Raw genomic sequence first — 21090 nt, 5'->3', positions numbered from 1 at the left:
ATGCATACTTTGATTTCCTGACTGGTGCTTCCATGGGCACTGATTGTAAACCAAAGTAAAATGAAATCTTTGACAACTTCAATATTTTCTCCATTTATCATGATGTTGCTTATTGGTCCAGTTATGGGGATTTTTGTTTTCTTTATGTTGATGTGTAATCTATACTGAAGGCTGTGGTCTTTGACCTTCATTAGTAAGTACTTCAAGCCCTCTTTACTTTCAGCAGGCAAGGTTGTGTCATCTGCATATCTCAGGTTGTTATTGAGTCTTCCCCCAATTCTGATGCCTCATTCGTCATCATATAGTCCAGCTTCTCAGATTATTTACTCAGCATACAGATTGAATAAGTATGACAAAAGGATACAACCTTGATACACGCTATATGTATTTTTACATATATGTGCACATGTGTATATGAATAATTTACTATAATAAAAATAAAGGGATCGTGAAAAACAACTTTATTAAAAATTTTAGTAAGAATTTAAACATAAACTTCTTTGTATCAATAAATTTTGGTACTTAAAAAACAAAAGATAACAAGAACATTGTCAGGTGTCTTTTTAGCAAAATGCATTCCATTATTTCACAAAATACTGCATGATAAAGTACTTCCTGAAGAATGGCTAACTGGAATAAAATACATTTCCTCTTTGCCCTCAGAAATAAATGTTCATTCACCAATTCTTGAGTTTGAGGAAAAATCAACCCTGGTGGCACAGTGGTCAAGTACTTGGCTCTGCTAATCAAGAGTAAGCGGTTCAAATCCACCAGAGAGTGCACAAGAAAAGGATGTAACGGTGTGCTTCCAGAAAGATTACAACCTTGGAAAAACACCTGGGGCAGTTCTATTCTGTGCTAGAGGGTCACTGTGAGTTGGAATAGACCTGACGGCAAAGGGTTTGGTTTTTTTTTTAATTACCATCTAAGGACTTAGAGTCTGCGATTTTACTTGGAAAATTAATTTTGCCATCACTAAGGTCTTTTTTTTTTTTTTAAGGTCTAGAATTCTGCTATTAGTCTCTTTAAGAAATCCCACCTTGAGAGGCGGGGCCAAGATGGCAGACTAGGTGGACGCTACCTCGGATCCCTCTTGCTTTAAAGACACGGAAAAACAAGTGAATCGATCACATACATAACAATCTACGAACCCTGAACAACAAACACAGATTTAGAGACGGAAAACGAACAAATACGGGGGACGCAGCGATTGTTTTCGGAGCCTGGAGCCAGCTTCCCAGTCAGCGGATTTTCTGGAAAAACTAGTTTCCCAGTGATGGCTCGCAGACAGCAGTCCATATCAAACGACATAAAAAATCAGACCATGACAGCTTCTACAATCCCCCAAACAAAAGAATCAAAATCTTTCCCAAATGAAGATACAATTATGGAATTATCAGATACAGAATATAAAAAACTAATTTACAGAATGCTTCAAGACATCACAAATGAAATAAGGCAAACTGCAGAAAAAGCCAAGGAACACACTGATAAAACAGTAGAAGAACTCAAAAAGATTATTCAAGAACATAGTGGAAAAATTAATAAGTTGCAAGAATCCATAGAGAGACAGCATGTAGAAATCCAAAAGATTAACAATAAAATTACAGAATTAGACAACGCAATAGGAAGTCAGATGAGCAGACTCGAGCAATTAGAACGCAGACTGGGACATCTGGAGGACCAGGGAATCAACACCAACATAGCTGAAAAAAAATCAGATAAAAGAATTAAAAAAAATGAAGAAACCCTAAGAATCATGTGGGACTCTATCAAGAAGGATAACTTGCGGGTGACTGGAGTCCCAGAACAGGGAGGGAGGACAGAAAACTTCCCTGACATCATGAAAGACGAAAGAATATCTATACAAGATGCTCATCGAACCCCATTTAAGATTGATCCAAAAAGAAAAACACCAAGACATATTATCATCAAACTCGCCAAAACCAAAGATAAACAGAAAATTTTAAAAGCAGCCAGGGAAAAAAGAAAAGTTTCTTCAAGCGAGAATCAATAAGTTCAGACAACTCAGCAGAAACCATGCAGGAAAGAAGGGAATGGGACGACATATACAGAGCACTGAAGGAGAAAAACTGCCAGCCAAGGATCATATATCCAGCAAAACTCTCTCTGAAATATGAAGGCGAAATTAAGATATTTACAGATAAACACAAGTTTAGAGAATCTGCAAAAACCAAACCAAAGCTACAAGAAATACTAAAGGATATTGTTTGGTCAGAAAACCAATAATATCAGATACCAGCAAAACACAAGGTCACAAAACAGAACATCCTGGTATCAACTCAAATAGGGAAATCACAAAAACAAATTAAGATTAATTAAAAAAAAAAAAAGGCTCATAACAGGGAATCACTGAAGTCAATATGTAAAAGATCACAATAATCAAAAAGAGGAACTAAATACAGGAGGCATAGAACTGCCATATGGAGAGTGATACAAGGCGACATAGAACAATACAAGTTAGGTTTTTACTTAGAAAAATAGGGGTAAGTAATAAGGTAACCACAAAGAGGTATAACAACTCCATAACTCAAGATAAAAGCCAAGAAAAACGTAACGACTCAACAAACATAAAGTCAAACACTACGAAAATGAGGATCTCACAATTTACTAAGAAAAATGTCTCAGCACAAAAAAGTATGTGGAAAAATGAAATTGTCAATAACACACATAAAAAGGCATCAAAATGACAACACTAAACACTTATTTATCTATAATTACGCTCAATGTAAATGGACTAAATGCACCAATAAAGAGACAGAGAGTCTCGGACTGGATAAAGAAAAACGATCCGTCTATATGCTGCCTACAAGAGACACACCTTAGACTTAGAGACACAAACAAACTAAAACTCAAAGGATGGAAAAAAATATATCAAGCAAACAATAAGCAAAAAAGAAGAGGAGTAGCAATATTAATTTCTGACAAAATAGACTTTAGACTTAAATCCACCACAAAGGATAAAGAAGGACACTACATAATGATAAAAGGGACAATTGATCAGGAAGACATAACCATATTAAATATTTATGCACCCAATGACAGGGCTGCAAGATACATAAATCAAATTTTAACAGAACTGAAAAATGATATAGACACCTCCACAATTATAGTAGAAGACTTCAACACACCACTTTCGGAGAAGGACAGGACATCCAGTAAGAAGCTCAATAGAGACACGGAAGACCTACTTACAACAATCAACCAACTTGACCTCATTGACTTATACAGAACTCTCCACCCAACTGCTGCAAAGTATACTTTTTTTTCTAGTGCACATGGAACATTCTCTAGAATAGACCACATATTAGGTCATAAAACAAACCTTTGCAGAGTCCAAAACATCGAAATATTACAAAGCATCTTCTCAGACCACAAGGCAATAAAACTAGAAATCAATAACAGAAAAACTAGGGAAAAGAAATCAAATACTTGGAAAATGAACAATACCCTCCTGAAAAAAGACTGGGTTATAGAAGACATCAAGGAGGGAATAAGGAAATTCATAGAATGCAACGAGAATGAAAATACTTCCTATCAAAACCTCTGGGACACAGCAAAAGCAGTGCTCAGAGGCCAATTTATATCGATAAATGCACACATACAAAAAGAAGAAAGAGCCAAAAGCAGAGAACTGTCCCTACAACTTGAACAAATAGAAACTGAGCAACAAAAGAATCCATCAGGCACCAGAAGAAAACAAATAATAAAAATTAGAGCTGAACTAAATGAATTAGAGAACAGAAAAACAATTGAAAGAATTAACAAAGCCGAAAGCTGGTTCTTTGAAAAAATTAACAAAATTGATAAACCATTGGCTAGACTGACTAAAGAAATACAGAAAAGGAAACAAATAACCCGAATAAGAAACGAGAAGGACCACATCACAACAGAACCAAATGAAATTAAAAGAATCATATCAGATTATTACGAAAAATTATACTCTAACAAATTTGTAAACCTAGAAGAAATGGATGAATTCCCGGAAAAATACTACCTACCTAAACTAACACATTCAGAAGTAGAACTAAATAGACCCATAACGAAAAAAGAGATTGAAACGGTAATCAAAAAACTCCCAACAAAAAAAAGCCCCGGCCCGGACAGCTTCACTGCAGAGTTCTACCAAACTTTCAGAGAAGAGTTAACACCACTACTACTAAAGGTATTTCAAAGTATAGAAAATGACAGAATACTACCCAACTCATTCTATGAAGCCACCATCTCCCTGATACCAAAACCAGGTAAAGACATTACAAAAAAAGAAAATTACAGACCTATATCCCTCATGAACATAGATGTAAAAATCCTCAACAAAATTCTAGCCAACAGAATTCAACAACATATCAAAAAAATAATTCACCACAATCAAGTGGGATTTATACCAGGTATGCAAGGCTGGTTTAATATCAGAAAAACCATTAATGTAATCCACCACATAAATAAAACAAAAGACAAAAACCACATGATCTTATCAATTGATGCAGAAAAGGCATTTGACAAAGTCCAACACCCATTTATGATAAAAACTCTCACCAAAATAAGAATTGAAGGAAAATTCCTCAACATAATAAAGGGTATCTATGCAAAGACAACAGCCAACATCACTCTAAATGGAGAGAACCTGAAAGCACTTCCTTTGAGAATGGGAACCAGACAAGGATGCCCTTTATCACTGCTCTTATTCAACATCGTGCTAGAAGTCCTAGCCAGGGCAATTAGGCTAGACAAAGAAATAAAAGGCATCCGCACTGGCAAGGAGGAAGTAAAATTACCTCTATTTGCAGATGACATGATCTTATACACAGAAAACCCTAAGGAATCCTCCAGAAAACTACTGAAACTAATAGAAGAGTTTGGCAGAGTCTCAGGTTATAAAATAAACATACAAAAATCACTTGGATTCCACTACATCAACAAAAAGAACATCGAAGAGGAAATCACCAAATCAATACCATTCACAGTAGCCCCCAAGAAGATAAAATACTTAGGAATGAATCTTACCAAGGATGTAAAAGACCTATACAAAGAAAACTACAAAGCTCTACTACAAGAAATTCAAAAGGACTTACTTAAGTGGAAAAACATACCTTGCTCATGGATAGGAAGACTTAACATAGTAAAAATGTCTGTTCTACCAAAAGCCATCTATACATACAATGCACTTCCGATCCAAATTCCAATGTCATTTTTTAAGGTGATAGAGAAACAAATCACCAATTTCATATGGAAGGGAAAGAAGCCTCGGATAAGCAAAGCATTACTGAAAAAGAAGAAGAAAGTGGGAGGCCTCACTCTACCTGATTTCAGAAGCTATTATACAACCACAGTAGTCAAAGCAGCCTGGTACTGGTACAACAACAGGCACATAGACCAATGGAACAGAACTGAGAACCCAGATATAAATCCATCCACATATGAGCAGCTGATATTTGACAAAGGCCCAGTGTCAGTTAATTGGGGAAAAGATAAGTCTTTTTAACAAATGGTGCTGGCATAACTGGATACCATTCGGAAAAAAATGAAACAGGACCCATACCTCACACCATGCACAAAACCTAACTCCAAGTGGATCAAAGACCTAAACATAAACACTAAAACGATAAAGATCATGGAAGAAAAAACAGGGACAACCCTAGGAGCCCTAATACAAGGCATAAACAGAATACAAAACATTACCAAAAATGACAAAGAGAAACCGGATAACTGGGAGCTCCTAAAAATCAAACACCTATGCTCAACTAAAGACTTCACCAAAAGAGTAAAAAGACCACCTACAGACTGGGAAAGAATTTTCAGCTATGACATCTCAGACCAGCGCCTGATGTCTAAAATCTACATGATTCTGTCAAAACACAGCCACAAAAAGACAAACAACCCAATCAAGAAGTGGGCAAAGGATATGAACACACATTTCACTAAAGAAGATATTCGGGCAGCTAACAGATACATGAGAAAATGCTCTTGTTCATTAGCCATTAGAGAAATGCAAATTAAAACTACGATGAGATTCCATCTCACGCCAACAAGGCTGGCATTAATCCAAAAAACACAAAATAATAAATGTTGGAGAGGCTGCGAAGAGATTGGAACTCTTATACACTGCTGGTGGGAATGTAAAATGGTACAGCCACTTCGGAAATCTATCTGGCGTTATCTTAAACAGTTAGAAATAGAACTACCATACAATGCAGAAATCCCACTCCTCGGAATATACCCTAGAGAAACAAGAGCCTTCACACAAACAGATATATGCACACCCATGTTTATTGCAGCTCTGTTCACAATAGCAAAAAGCTGGAAGCAACCAAGGTGTCCATCTACGGATGAATGGGTAAATAAACTGTGGTATATTCACACAATGGAATACTACGCATCAATAAAGAACAGCGAGGAATCTGTCAAACATTTCATAACATGGAGGAACCTGGAAGGCATTACGCTGAGCGAAATCAGTCAGAGGCAAAGGGATAAATATTGTATAAGACCACTATTATAAGATCTTGAGAAATAGTATAAACTGAGAAGAACACATACTTTTGTGGTTACGAGGGGGGGAGGGAGGGAGGGAGAGGGTTTTTTTTACTGATTAATTAGCTGAAAAGAACTGCTTTAGGTGAAGGGAAGGACAACACTCAATACATGGAAGGTCAGCTCAACTGGACTGGACTGGACCAAAAGCAAAGAAGTTTCCGGGATAAAATGAATACTTCAAAGGTCAGCGGAGCAAGGGCGGGAGTTTGGGGACCATGGTTTAAGGGGACTTCTAAGTCAATTGGCAAAATAATTCTATTATGAAAACATTCTGCATCCCACTTTGAAATGTGGTGTCTGGGGTCTTAAAAGCTAACAAGCGGCCGTCTAAGATGCATCAACTGGTCTCAACCCACCTGGAGCAAAGGAGAATGAAGAACACCAAGGTCACACGACAACTAAGAGCCCAAGAGACAGAAAGGGCCACATGAACCAGAGACCTACATTATCCTGAGTACAGAAGAACTAGTTGGTGCCCGGCCACAATCGATGACTGCCCTCACAGGGAGCACAATAGAGAACCCCTGAGGGAGCAGGAGATAAGTGGGATGCAGACCCCAAATTCTCATAAAGAGACCATACTTAATGGTCTGGATGTGACTAGAGGAATCCCGGTGGTCATGGTCCCCAAACCTTCTGTTGGCTCAGGATGGGAACCATCCCCGAAGACAATTCATCAGACATGAAAGGGACTGGACAGTGGGTGGGAGAGAGATGCTGATGAAGAGTGAGCTAATAATATCAGGTGGACACTTGAGATTGTGTTGGCATATCCTGTCTGGAGGGGGGATGGGAGGATAGAGAGAGTTCGAGGCTGCCAAAGTTTTCACGAAACGAGAGACTGGAAGGGCTGACTCATTAGGGGGAGAGCAAGTTGGAGTAAGGAGTAAGATGTATATTAACTTATATGTGACAGACTGACTTGATTTGTAAACGTTCACTTGAAGCTCAAAATAAAAAAAAAAAAAAAAAAGAATGCCCACCTTGTCTGAAATGCTAGAAAGTGGCCATCTAAGATCCATCAATTGGTCTCAGCCCACCTAGAGCAAGGAAGATTGAAGAACACCAAAGACACAAAGTAATTATGAGCCTAAGAGACAGAAAGGACCACAGAAACCAGAGACTATATCAGCCTGAGACAAGAAAAACTAGATGGTGCCCAGCCACAACCAATGACTGCCCTGACAGGGAACACAACAGAGAACCCCTGAGGGAGTGGAAGAGCAGTGGGAGGCAGGCCCCAAATTCTCATAAAAAGACCAGACTTAATGGTCAGACTGGGACTAGAAAGACCCCGGAGTCCATGGTCCCAGACCTTCTGTTAGCCCAAAGACAGGAACAATTCCCAAAGCCAACTCTTCACACAGGGATTAGACTGGAATATGGGATGGAAAATGATACCGGTGAAGAACGAGCTTCTTGGATCAAGTAGACATATGAGACTATGTTGGCATCTCCTGTCTGGAGGGGAGACGAGAGGGCAGAAAGGGCCAGAAGCTGCCCAAATGGACACAAGGAGAAAAAGTGGAGGGAAGGACTGTGCTATCTCACTAGGAGAGGAGCAATTAAGAGTGCACAGCAAGGTGTATGTAAATTTTTGTATGAGAAACTGACCTGATTTGTAAACTTTCACTTAAAGCTCAATAAAAATTAATTAAAAAAAAAGAAAGCGCCCATCTTTCATTCCATCTAAAAATCATAAACCTTCTCTTTTGTCATTTTGGGCAACCAATGAAAAATTCTCAATTTTCAACTGTGTTAAATGAAAGCTAACAACAGAGTAAAGAGATGGTATCTCCAGTCTTCTTTTGTATCATCTTGAAAGCCAATGACAAAAGTCATGAAATATCAGTCATTACAAATAGCTGAACTGCTCAAAAAAGTAAATAAAAAAACCAAAATTAAGTCAGAAAGACTCTAATGGCATACCAAAGTTCAAGAATATGGATAAGGATTCTAGTAGGCCAGTTAAAAAAAAAAAAAAAAAAAAATCCACCACCGTCGAGTCAATTCCAACTCACAGCGACCCTGTAGGACAAAGTAGAACTGCACCACAGAGTTTCCAAGGAGCGTCTGGTGGATTCAAACTTCCGCCCTCTTGGTTAACAGTCGTAGCACTTAACCACTACACCACCAGGGTTTCCAGTAGGCCAGTGGATTCCCAAAAATAATGCTGTAAGTTCAAATGTGCTATTTTTAGGACAGAGTTTTTTTTTTTTTTTTTATCTATAGATCTCATGATATGATTTGGGACAGGCAACCCAAAAAAGGTTAAGAATCACTGAACTACTGGGGATTACTATCAAAAAAAAAAAAAAAAAAACTATCAAAAAATGCCAAGTCAATATTCAAATCCAAATCTGCCTGTCACCAGAGCCCAAAATCTCATCGCTATTATATACTGCTTCTTGAGCACGTTTTGAGGCCCATATTTTTAGGATTTTAAAAAGCTGTCCCTTTTACTGGACAATGGGTTGGAGAGGGATGCTGGTGAGGAGTGAGCTTCTTCCATCAGGTAGACACTTGAGACTATGTTGGCTTCTCCTCCCTGGAGGGGAGATGAGAGGGTAGAGGGCATTAGAAGCTGGAGAAATGGACACGTAAAGAGAGAGCGGAGGGAGGGAGTGGGCTGTCTCATTAGGCGGAGAGCAATTGGGAGTATGTAGCAAGGTGTATATAAGTTTTTGTGTGAGAGACTGACTTGATTTGTAAACTTTCACTTAAAGAACAATAAAAATTAAAAAAAAAAAAAGTTGTCCCTTTTGTTGTTGTAAGGTGCCATCAAGTCAGGTCCCACTCATAGAGACCCTATGTGTAACAGAACAAAACACTGTTCAGTCCCGAGCCATCCTCACAACAGTTGCTATGTTTCAGCCCATGGTTGCAGCCAGTGTGTCAATCCATCTCTTGAGGATCTTCCTATTTTTCACTGACTTAACCAAGCATGATGCCTTCCAGGAACTGACCTGACCCCTTCCGATAACATGCCCAATGTATGTGAAATGAAGTCTCAACATCCTCATTTCTAAGAACCACTCTGGCTGTACTTCTTTCAAGACAGATTTGTTTGTTCTTCTGGCAGTCCATGGTACATTCTATATTCTTCCCCAACACCATAATTCAAAGGCATCAATTCTTGGCTCTTGGTGGTTTCCCATGCACGTGAGGCAACTGAAAATACCATGTCTTGGGTCAGGCACACCTTAGTCCTTAAGGTGACATCTTTGCTTTTTTAACACTTTAAAGAGGTCTTTTGCAGCAGATCTGCCCAATGCAATATGCTGTTTGATTTCCTAACTGCTGCTTCCATGGGCGTTGATTGTGGAACCAAGTAAAATGGAATCCTTTACAACTTCATTATTTTCTCTATTTACAATGATGTTGCTTACTGGTCCAGTTGTGAGGATTTTTGTTTTCTTTATGCTGAGGTGTAATCCATCCTGAAGAGTGCTTCATCCCTTACTTATTAAAATTTCATCCTCTCTCTAAAGAGTCAATACACCTTAAATGCTACATATAACAAAATATTTATAACTATGTAAAGGCTGACGTATAGTTTCTATAGACAGGAGGAGGGGGACTCTGAAGAAAAAAAAAAGTGCTAAAGGCTTTCAAAACACTGACACCTCTAGACAGTATCTACTAGAACCACTATTCCAGCTTGTAGGAATATGAGTCAAATCAATTTGCTGTCAATGAAATAAACAAATATGAACATAATCACTTTTAGTCAGCATAACTTTAAGAAACTCAGAATACTATTACAATTGAAGATAATTACTGAGCATTTTAACAAATTGCTTCTATATCATACATTCATTGATTCAACAGATAATAATGGAGCATTTATTACATGGCGAAGTTGGTTCTAAACTCTGAGGTGAACAGTGAACAAAACAAACTCCCGGCTTTCACAAAACCAAAACTTCAGTGAGGAAATTGAAGGGCAGTAGTCCAGTTAATTTTTGGAAAATCTTTTTTGGCAGTATAGCAATGCACATAAATTTTAAAATGCTTAAGTATTTAAAATTGAGGTTAATTTTTTATATATCTTCTGGAAATTTGTTAATATGTATCAACAATATTTTAAAAGTGCACACATGTTAACCCAACACTTCCATCTCTAGGAATTTATCTTAAAGAGATAATTAGAAAACTATATACTGGCATATACACCAAAATGTTTATTTTAGCATCATTTATTAGCAATTAAAAATGACCTATATGTCCATCAATACATAACTGGGTAAGTAAATTATAGATAGTCTATATTGATTTTATCTTTTTTTAAAAAAATGTCCATTGGCAGTAATGATATAAGTGTGCTATGCAATCATTAAAAAACATGACATATAACACTATTACTGACATGGAAAACCTATCCATAATATACTAAGTTTAGGGGGAAAAAAAGCAGGTAAGGAAATGGCATATAGAAAATGCTATTCATAGAAAATTTTTAAAATTTATAAAAAATTGAAAAAGAAACTATGTAGAAGAGTATATATAAGATGTCTTAAAGTATACTTACAAGCTTTAACAGTAGTGATACTCTGGACAGTGAGATTTTAAACACTTTGTTTTCAAGTGTCTGCATTTTTTAAGTTTTTAAAAAATAAGCATGTAATGCTATTATAGACAAAACAGGCATCACAGTATAAGGGTGTATATTAGTCATTTTTAAACTCCTTTAAAAGAGAACCATTATTTCCATCACTCTAACTGGTATACAAAATATATTAAAGTTAAAAAATAACAGACAGAATGGCTCCAGCCAAATCTAGTAGGGCAGGCCCTAAGACTCAATTAGATATACTTTTTTCCTCAACTCTTGAGCAGACCTCAAGGCAATCCACAGAAAGCAAAGATTTAGCTAAGCTAAATGCACTGTGAGAACTAATACAGACCATAGTGAGTATAATAGGGAGCCCTGGGGGCATAGCGGCTAAGAGTTGGGATGCTAACTAAAAGACTGGCAGTTCGAATCCACCAGTCCCTCCTTGGAAACCCTATGGGGCAGTACTATCCTGTCCTATAGCATTGCTATGAGTAGGAATCAACTTAACAACAATGGGTTTGGTTTTGCTTTTTAAAGCACAGCATAGTCCCGTTCTGTTTAGAAAAGGAAACAGCAGCTACATATGTTTGCACAGAAAAAAGTAGATGGCTATATACAAAGAATATAGACCACAACTTATAATGGTCTTCTGAATGGGGTTTTTCCCTCTTGCGTATATATATATTTTTTGATTGCAAAGACCATGTATTAACATTATGATCAGAGAAAAAAAAAACAAATTAATTTTAAATATATAAAAATAAAAAGGCAAAAAAAAAAAGTCAAAGCTATAACTATCTACAGTGTGCCTGGTTGTTATAAATAATATCCAAATTCATAAGAATGTTAATACTCAATATACCATTGCTTCTTGAGAAATATCACGGGCCTATTCCCTCTCTTTTATCCAACAGCCAGATTGATGTAATAGAAGCAGACTAGAAGTTTAAAAGTACACTATAACATACATAAAAAAAAAAAAAAACCAAACCCAGTGCCGTCGAGTCAATTCTGAATCATAGCGACCCTAAAGGACAGAGTAGACTGCCCCACAGTTTCCAAAGAGCGCCTGGCAGATTCAAACTGCCAACCCCTAGGTAAGCAGCGGTAGTACTTAACCACTACGCCACCAGGGTTTCCATAACATACATCGATGGTAAAAAAAAAAAAAAACTAGGTGGTCAGTTAACAAAAACTTTTAAATAAATGCCAAGAAGTTCCTTAAGAAAAAGAATATGCTTAAAAACATTCAGGAATATATCGAACACTTTCCAGAAGTAACAAAGAATAAATTACTTCTATACTTACCATCACTTCCATATTCTTATGAGGCTCCACAAATCCATTAACAGTTAACTTACGCAGCACTGAAAAGTAAAACCAAGGTTTACTTGTATCTTATTTCTTTCATATTTTATCCCACTAAAATCACAATGATAATACAGACTCAAAATTACAAAGTCTAATCAATTTTGGGATTAGTCTAGCTTAATCCTCTCATTTAGTGGATACAGAACAGTAATCCCTTGGAAATGTGGTTGCACAGCTAGTGAGAAAGATAAAGCCTAGTTTTCCTGACTCCTAGAGATCACAACTACTTATGTTTCTAGTACCATATTGCAAAATTCAGTTTAATTCATATAATTATTAGCACTTATCATCTGCAATAAACCCTTCAGGTAGAAATTAAGAAGGTTACCTCCACAAACTTTAAGCTATGACACAAGAGTAACCGAACAGGTTCATTCCGTTTTAGACTACATTAATAGAAATATATCTCCTCAAAAGGAATAAAACAACTCAACTACCCTGTCACGTGGAGTCATTATGAATCAAAAATCAACCCAATGGCGCCTAACAACAACAAATAGTTATTAAAAGATTCAATGGTATTATATTGTACTCTATTTCTAAATCTGGAATAGACTATAATGCTCAGTATTACTCCATATTTTATGAGTAATACTAACAAACAGCTGTAAACAAGGAGAAAACTAAGGTAAGAGATTCAGAGTCAGAGCTAGATTTAAATCCTAGCTCTACCATCTATAACTGTACTAATTTGGGCAACTTTTCTAGATGTCACTTTCCTCATCTATAAAATGTGAATAATAAATCCTACCCTACATGGTTACTAAAAGCCCTGGTGTAACAACAGTTAAGCGCTTGCCTGGCTCCAGACCAAAAGGTTGCCAGTTCAAACCCACTCAGCTGCTCTGCAGGAGAAAGACGCGGTGATCAGCTACCATAAAGACCGTCGTGTGCCACTGAGTAGATTCTAACTTACAGCAACCCTATATACGACAGAATAAAACTGCCACATAGGGTTTCTTAGGCTGCAATCTTCAAGGGAGTAGATCGCAGGTCATTTTTCCTGCAAAGCTGCTGGAGAGTTCAAACCGCTGACCTTTCAGTTAGCAGACAAACTGGCTTAAATACTGTGCCACCAGAAATTCTTCCTGTGAACGTTGTTGTTAGGTGCCGTTGAGTCAGTTCCGACTCATAGCTACCCTATGCACAACAGAATGAAACACTGCCCGGTCCTGCACCATCCTCACAATCGTTGTTATGCTTGAGCTCACTGTTGCAGCCACTGTGTCAATTCACCTCTCGACTGTAAACGTTACAGTCTAGAAAACCCTATGCAGTCATTCTGCAGTTTTAAGATCTGTCACATTGGGTAACATGAGTCGAAAATCAACACCACTGCACATAACAACACATGATTATTAAAAGATTCAATGCTATAATATACGTACAACACTTACACAATTCAGCAACAATGAGGATGATAACAGCATCAGACTCTACAAAATTTAAAGGCACTTCCCTAATAAGCACTGCTATCTATGTAACTAAAAAGTTATCATTTAGATAGTGTTCATGGGGTGAAGCCTAAAAGCAGTGTATTAAAATTAGGTTTAGAATGTGACTGACCATGAGACCTTCTATTTGATACCATCAATAATATACAACTAAGAAGTTACTGCATCATACTAGGGGATAATAGTGTTCAATTTGAGCTTCTTATTCTGGATAAGCTCTTTCTCACCACAAAATTTTGGTCCCCACTACCTGTAAGGATTCTTCCTCCATTCTCTAGCCTAGTTAACTGCCACTTATCCTTAAAGATCTTGGCTTGAACATCACATTCTCAGGGAATTGCTTTTTTTTTGACCATATTATCAGCTATCATAACATTGTAGGGCCCCTCAAAGATGTCATTTTACATGTATTTGGGTATCCATTTCATTATCTTTCTCTCCCCAGTGCCAAGCACCTGTGAATTTGCTGAAGCAACGAATACAAGCATGTCTATAGGATTCTAAATGATTACAAGTTAACAAAAACTCTAGCCTTATTTCTTAAATCATAACAGGACAGAAATTTATAACTATACACAATAAGTACTTTAAAGGAAAATAGGATTTTCCAGGGGAGGATATCTTAAAAATTATGTCTAAGACCTTGAGATGGAAAGGTATTGAAAACTTCAAAGCAGGCTGATACAGAGTAGAGCTGTTGCATCCTGTCGGTAGTTACAGAGAGCAAAGTTTATTAGTGGTTACGAGGGATGGTGAGGGGTAGATTATTGCTTATGGAGTACTGTGTTTCGGTTTATGGAGATGGAAAAATTGCACTGATTAAGAGTAGGGTTGCATAGCCAATTAATTAATTGCTGTCAATAAGTTGTACACCTATAAAAAGTTAAATTGACAAAAGTTGTGTGGCAGATGTGCTGAGGATGACAACAACAACAAATGAGTAACTGCTGAGGCTGCTTATGTACAACCAAACACCTCATGGGATTTGGTTTCTTGGTTTGAACATTTAAGGTCATGGTTTCATGGGACATCCCAGTTAACTGACCTACCAACATGTTCAGTGTTTCTTTTCCGACTCCTAGTTCATAGATCCCAGGGGCTTATAAGCTTGCAAGCAGCCCTTCAAGGTACAACCACTGGAGCAACAGGGGAAGGAGAGTCAGGAATAGCAGGAGAAAATGGAATGTGTGGCTAAATGCCTCCATGAACAACTGCCTCCTCTGCCAGGAGACCAGAAAAACAGGATGGTGCCCGGCTACCATTATTGAATATTTTGATCAGATTCCATAGAAGAATCCTGATCAAAAGGGTGAGAACACAACCAAAACAGAATTTCAAATTCCCATGGACTCCAGACTTTCTGGAGCTATTGAGGCTGGATGAACCCCTGAAATTACTGCCCTGAGATAATCTTTAAACTTTAAACCAAAAATATCCCAATGTCTTCTTAAAACTATAGTTTAATTTAACTAGTAAAAAATATCTGCCTTGAGCATTATGCTCTTTTAACATCTATCTACATGTGATCAAACTGGTCAGAGCAACTTGAAAGACTAGATATGAACCTTAGGCGACAAGGAGTTTATGTTAATGGGGAAGGAATGCCTCAGAAAAAGAGGATGAGAATGGTTACACAACTCAAAGAACATAATCAATGTCACTGAAATGTACATGTAGACATTGCTGAACTCGTGTATGTTTCCGCTTTACGTGGGGCCCTGGAGGCGAAGCAGTTAAAAGCTATGGCTGCTAAACAACAAGTCGGCAGTTCAATGCACCAGCCATTTCTTGCTTTCTTCTTCCCCCTGCTCATATATTCTCAACAACAAAAAATACATAAATTTTTAAAACATAATTTAATAAAAATGAATTTTGTCTTATTAATACAATAACTTTTAAGTTTTTTTTTGGGGGGGACAAAAGAATTCTTAAAGAGTCCTTAACAATGACATACAGAACTATAATCACTTGGTATATACAACCTTTTATCACTTTCTCTAATTCTTTCTCAGTCAACATTTATCTAAGGTCCTTTAATTTGTTCCTCAAGATGGTAACAAAACCATCTCTGCTCCCTTGTCTAGATCATTTGTGAAACGGCTTATACTTGTTAACTGTCCTTTAAAATTACTCACGGGTTTTTCCACGGGTTTCACCAAATGTGCTGACCATTTAGGTTTTGATTGCATCTACTGATTAATGTACGGCAGTGCCAAGACTGTGTGATAGGATTCCAAGTATTAAAGCAAATACGATAAAAAGACTTATGAAAAAACCTTAGAAAGATGAAAAATAAGCTGTAATAAACAAAAAGCAAAGGCTGCCTAAGATCCAACTAAGAAAAACACACTAAAAGAACCTTAGTAATCAGGGCAGGAGAGATCAGGACAGGGAATGAGAGAAGTGTAAATGTAAAGTGTGTAAGTTTTATAAAGGAAAAGGAACCTAGGTACATATTCATCAAGATAAATAACTGAGCACAGGGAAGGTGAAATGGAGTTATGGTAAGGGAACAACTACAAGCACAACACAGGAAGACAGAGGTCCATGAGGGCATCCCATCAATCACCTTCTAAAATCCAAGTGAACCTGACACACAAACAAGAAAGATAGAGCCTCTCAAGAAGATAAGAGGAGAAAGACACGACTCAATCAAAAGAGGAAAAAAGTTTAGGAAAATTAGCTAGTCAATGACAAGGGTAGGGGGCCATGATGGGAAGGTATAAATTAGAAGCAAAAAAAAAAAAAAAGTAAGCATTTGAAAGGAACACATTAAAGGCCTCAGCGATAGAAATGTTGTTGTTGTTGTCAGATGCCATCAAGTCATTCCTACTCATAGAAAGAAACACTGCTCAGGCCTACGCCATCCTCATAATCATTATGCTTGAGCCCATTGTTGTAGCCACTGTGTCACTCCATCTCGTTGAGGTTCTTCCTCTTTTTCACTAACCCTCTAGTGTGATGTCCTCCAGGGACTGGTCCCTCTTGATAACATGTCCAAACTATGTGAGAAGAAATCTAACCATCCTTGCCTCTAAGAAGCATTCTGGCTGTATATCTTCCAAGACAGATTTGTTTGTTTATCTAGAAGTTTGTGGTATATTCAATATTCTTCACCAACACCATAATTCAAAGGCAGCTATTCTTCCGTCTTCCTTATTCACTATTCAGCTTTCACATGCACATGAAGCGACTGAAAATACCATGGCTAAAATCAGGTGCACCTTAGTCTTCAAAGTGACATATTTGCTTTTCAACACTTTAAAGAGGTCTTTTGCAGCAGATTTGCCCAATGCAACGCGTCATTTGATTTCTTGACCTCTGCTTCTGTGAACATTGATTGTGGGTTCACATGAAATATTTGACAACCTCAATATTTTCTCCATATATGACAATGTTGTTTATTCGTCCAGCTGCGAGGATTTTTGTTTTCTTTAAGTTGAGGAGTAATCCATACTGAAGGCTGCAGTCTCTGACGTTCATTAGTAAGTGCTTCAAGTCCTCTTTATTTTAAGCAAGCAAGGTTGTGTCATCCGAATATCGCAGACTGTTGATGAGTCTTCTTCCAGATCAAATGCCACGTTATTCTTTGTACAGTCCAACTTCTCAGATTATATGCTCAGCATACATATTGAATAAGTATGGTGAAAGGATGCAATCCTGATGCACACCTTTCCTGATCTTAAACCATCCAGTATCCCCTTGTTCTGTTTTAACGACTGACTCTTGGTCTATGTACAGGTTCTGCATGAACACGTGTAAGTGTTCTGGAATTCCCATTCTTCACAATGTTATACATAACTGGATACGATCCACATGGTCAAATGCTTTTACATAGTCAATAAAACACAGGTACACATCCTTCTGGAATTCTCTACTTTCAGCCAAATTTCCTCCAAATTTCTGGCTTAGATGAGTGAGCACTTCTAGCATTGCATCCGTTTGTTGAAATATCTCAGCTGATATTCCGTCAATTCCTGAAGACTTCTTTTTCGACATTCCTTTCAGTGAAGCTTGAACTTCTTCCTTCAGTACCATTGGTTCCTGCTCATGTGGTACCTGCTGAAATGTGTGATCATCAACCACTTCTTTTTGGTGCAGGGACTCTGTGTATTCCTTCTATCTTCTTTTGATGCTTCCTGCATTGTCCAATATTTTGCCCACTGAATTCTTCAATATTACAACTCAAGGCTTGAATTTTCAGTTCTTTCAGTTTCAGAAATGCTGAGCGTGTTCTTCCATTTTGGTTTTCTACCTACATTTGCTTGCACATTTTCGTATAATACTTTACTCTGACCTATCAAGCCATCCCTTGACATCTTCTGTTCAACTCTTTTACTTCATCATTTCTTCTATTCCATTTAGCTACTCTATGTTCAAGACCAAATTTCAGACTCTCTTCTGACATCCATTTTGGTCTTTTCTTTCTTTCCTGTCTTTTTAATGACCTTTTGCTTCCTTCATGTATGTTGTCCTTGACATCATCCCACAATTCATCTAATCGTCAGCGCTCAACATGTCAAATCTATTCTTGAGATGGTCTCTAAATTTAGGTGGGATATGCTCAAGGTCATACTTTGGCTCTTGTGGACTTGTTTTAATTTTCTTCTGCTTCAACTTGAACCTACATATGAGCAATTGATGGTCTGTTCCATGTCAGCCCCTGGACTTGTTCTGACTGATTATATTGACTTCTCCATCGTCTCTTTCCACAGATGTAGTTAATTCGTTTTCTGTGTATTCCATCCAGTGAGTTTCATGTGTATAGTCAACCTTTACATCGTCGAAAAAAGGTTTTTGCGATGAAGAAGCCATTGGTCTCGAAAAATTCCATCATGCTATCTCCAGCATCATTTCTATCACCAAGGCCATATTTTCCAACTATGGATCCTCCTCCTGTTTCCAACTTTCACATTCCAATCACCAATAATTATCGATGCATCCTGATCGCACTTTTGATCAATTTCAGACTGTAGATGTTGGTAAAAATCTTAAATTTCTTCATCTTTGGCCTGAGTGCTTGGTGTGTAAATTTGAATAATCATGATATTAACTAGTCTTCTCTGTAGGCGTATGAATATTATCCTATTACTGACAGCATTGTACTTCAGGACAGATCTTGAAATACTCTTTTTGACAATGAATGCAATGCCATTCCTCTTCAATTTGTCATTCCCGGCATAGTAGACCTTATGATTTTCTGATTCAGAATGGCCCATACCAGTCCATTTCAGCTCACTAATGCCTAGGAAATCGATCTTTATGCATTACATGCGTCACAATTTTTCTAAATTCATACTTCATACATTCCACGTTCTAATTAATGGATGTTTGTAGCTGTTTCTTCTCATTTTGAGTTGTGCCACACTAGCAAATGAAGGTCCCGAAAGCTCAACTCCATGTGCACCATTAATATTGACTATAATTTGAGGAAGCAACTTCCCCAGTCATATTTCGAGTGCTTTCCAACCTGAAGGGCTCATCTTCCAGAGCTATTATCAGACAGTGTTCCGCTGCTATTCATAAGGTTTTCACTAGTCAATTTTTTCAGAAGTAGATTGCCAGGTACTTCTTCCTACTCTGTCTTAAACTCGAAGCTCCACTGAAACCTGCCCACCATGGATGACCCTTCTGGTAACTGAAATACCAGTGGCATAGGTTCCAGCATCACAGCAATACACATGTCAACACAGTACCACAAACTGACAGTCAAGTGGTGCAGTGCATATGTAACCTGTTTAACTATATTAAGATAAACGTAAGTTAGACAGGGTGGAGGAAGAGCTATTTGCACAAAAGAAAAGCAACTGCAAAGTAAGCCTCTATCTCTGAGGGAGAATGTAATGCTTTATTCTCCCAATACAAGTGTGAACAGAAAATCCATCCAGGACTGATATTTCAAAATAAATATATCTGTATTAAGTTTAATAGTACCTTTCAATGATAGTAAAGTTCGTTCTAGTGAACTTTGAACTGCAGCTTCATCCCCAGAAGAAACTTGTTGCAGGAATGTGTCTGTATGGTGATTCCACAGAGAGCAGGCAAAATTATAAATTCCAGAAGCTAACTGCAAAGAAATATTAACAAATTTGCTTACAATGTATTTTAGATTTCAGTAACCAACAAGACCTACAAAGTAATACATTTTGGTTTTACAGTTAAACATATATTTTCAATAAAATTTAAAATAGTCAAGTCATATAAGGCAATGTTTCAATTTTTTTAGTCATAATGAGCTTCGTTAATATATAATACATTGGCTGCTGCTACACACACACACACACACACATCTAAAACATTCGTCTGCTGAAACAGTACTTAATCTAATGCCTGCATTGGAGTCTGATACTTGCTTCTTTTATTTATTCACTAAGAGGTAGCAAAATTCAGTAAGCCACTGGTTTATGGACTGTCACTGAGTATATCAGTAAATCAATACATCAAGATATACAAAGAGATCAATTATCTATCTCTGTCAGTTCTACCCATATGTTTTATTGGTATTTAAAACCAAAAACTTACAAAGCATATGGCTTATCAGGCTGCTTTTGCTAGTGTGTTCTGGTATTTCTAAAAACTGTCTCTCATATGGAGAATTATTGGCTTCTGCCTCTCACTTTGAGGCAGCACCATACTCCAGTGATAATCTTCAGTTTTTTCCAGAAATTCTCAAAGCAACCTAGCTGACCCTATATAGCCATTTACTTTAAATAAAAATTAGGTGGAAGTATATAATGACTTTATTATTAGTGTACTTAAGAATACTTATTAAAGATAAATCATTTTTGTTGATCAAATACTATATTTAAAATGTTAGGCATCAGCAAACAGAAAGGCAATTCTGTTAATATACTAATTTCAAAACTCAAGTTCTATTTCTATTACTTCAGTATTTTTAATGGCCTACACTTACAGGTGTAGAGAACCAGGTGTTCCTGGTGACCCTGAACCTATCCACACCGGCCTCACAGGCAAAGGCTAGAACTGCAGCTAACCTGAGTCTTGGCAGAACATCTTGTGATCCTCCAAGAACACAAAAGGATGGAGGCTCATAAGGAACTGCTATAAGACTGTCTCACACTTCCTTTCCTATCTCCCCTGAATTGCTCTCTTGAGACACTTTCTCATCACCTCCCCTCAGAATAAAACTGC

The 21090-nt window shown here is 37.4% G+C and overlaps 1 protein-coding gene across 2 annotated transcripts in view; it reads right to left on the bottom strand.

Moving 5' to 3' along the window:
• IPO11 (importin 11) overlaps nt 1–21090 on the bottom strand; it is a 244644-nt gene that overhangs the window by 164895 nt on the left and 58659 nt on the right. For both annotated transcript variants that reach the window (XM_049864207.1, XM_049864214.1), the window contains exons 6-7: nt 19873–20005; nt 12422–12480 (exon numbers count right to left, since the gene is read on the bottom strand). In XM_049864207.1, coding sequence (XP_049720164.1) covers nt 12422–12480; nt 19873–20005 — 192 coding nt within the window. The remainder of the gene's footprint in view (nt 1–12421; nt 12481–19872; nt 20006–21090) is intronic.

Source organism: Elephas maximus, chromosome 2, assembly GCF_024166365.1.
Source record: "Elephas maximus indicus isolate mEleMax1 chromosome 2, mEleMax1 primary haplotype, whole genome shotgun sequence".
Lineage (NCBI taxonomy): Eukaryota > Metazoa > Chordata > Mammalia > Proboscidea > Elephantidae > Elephas > Elephas maximus.
This window is presented reverse-complemented; position numbering and strand designations above follow the sequence as displayed.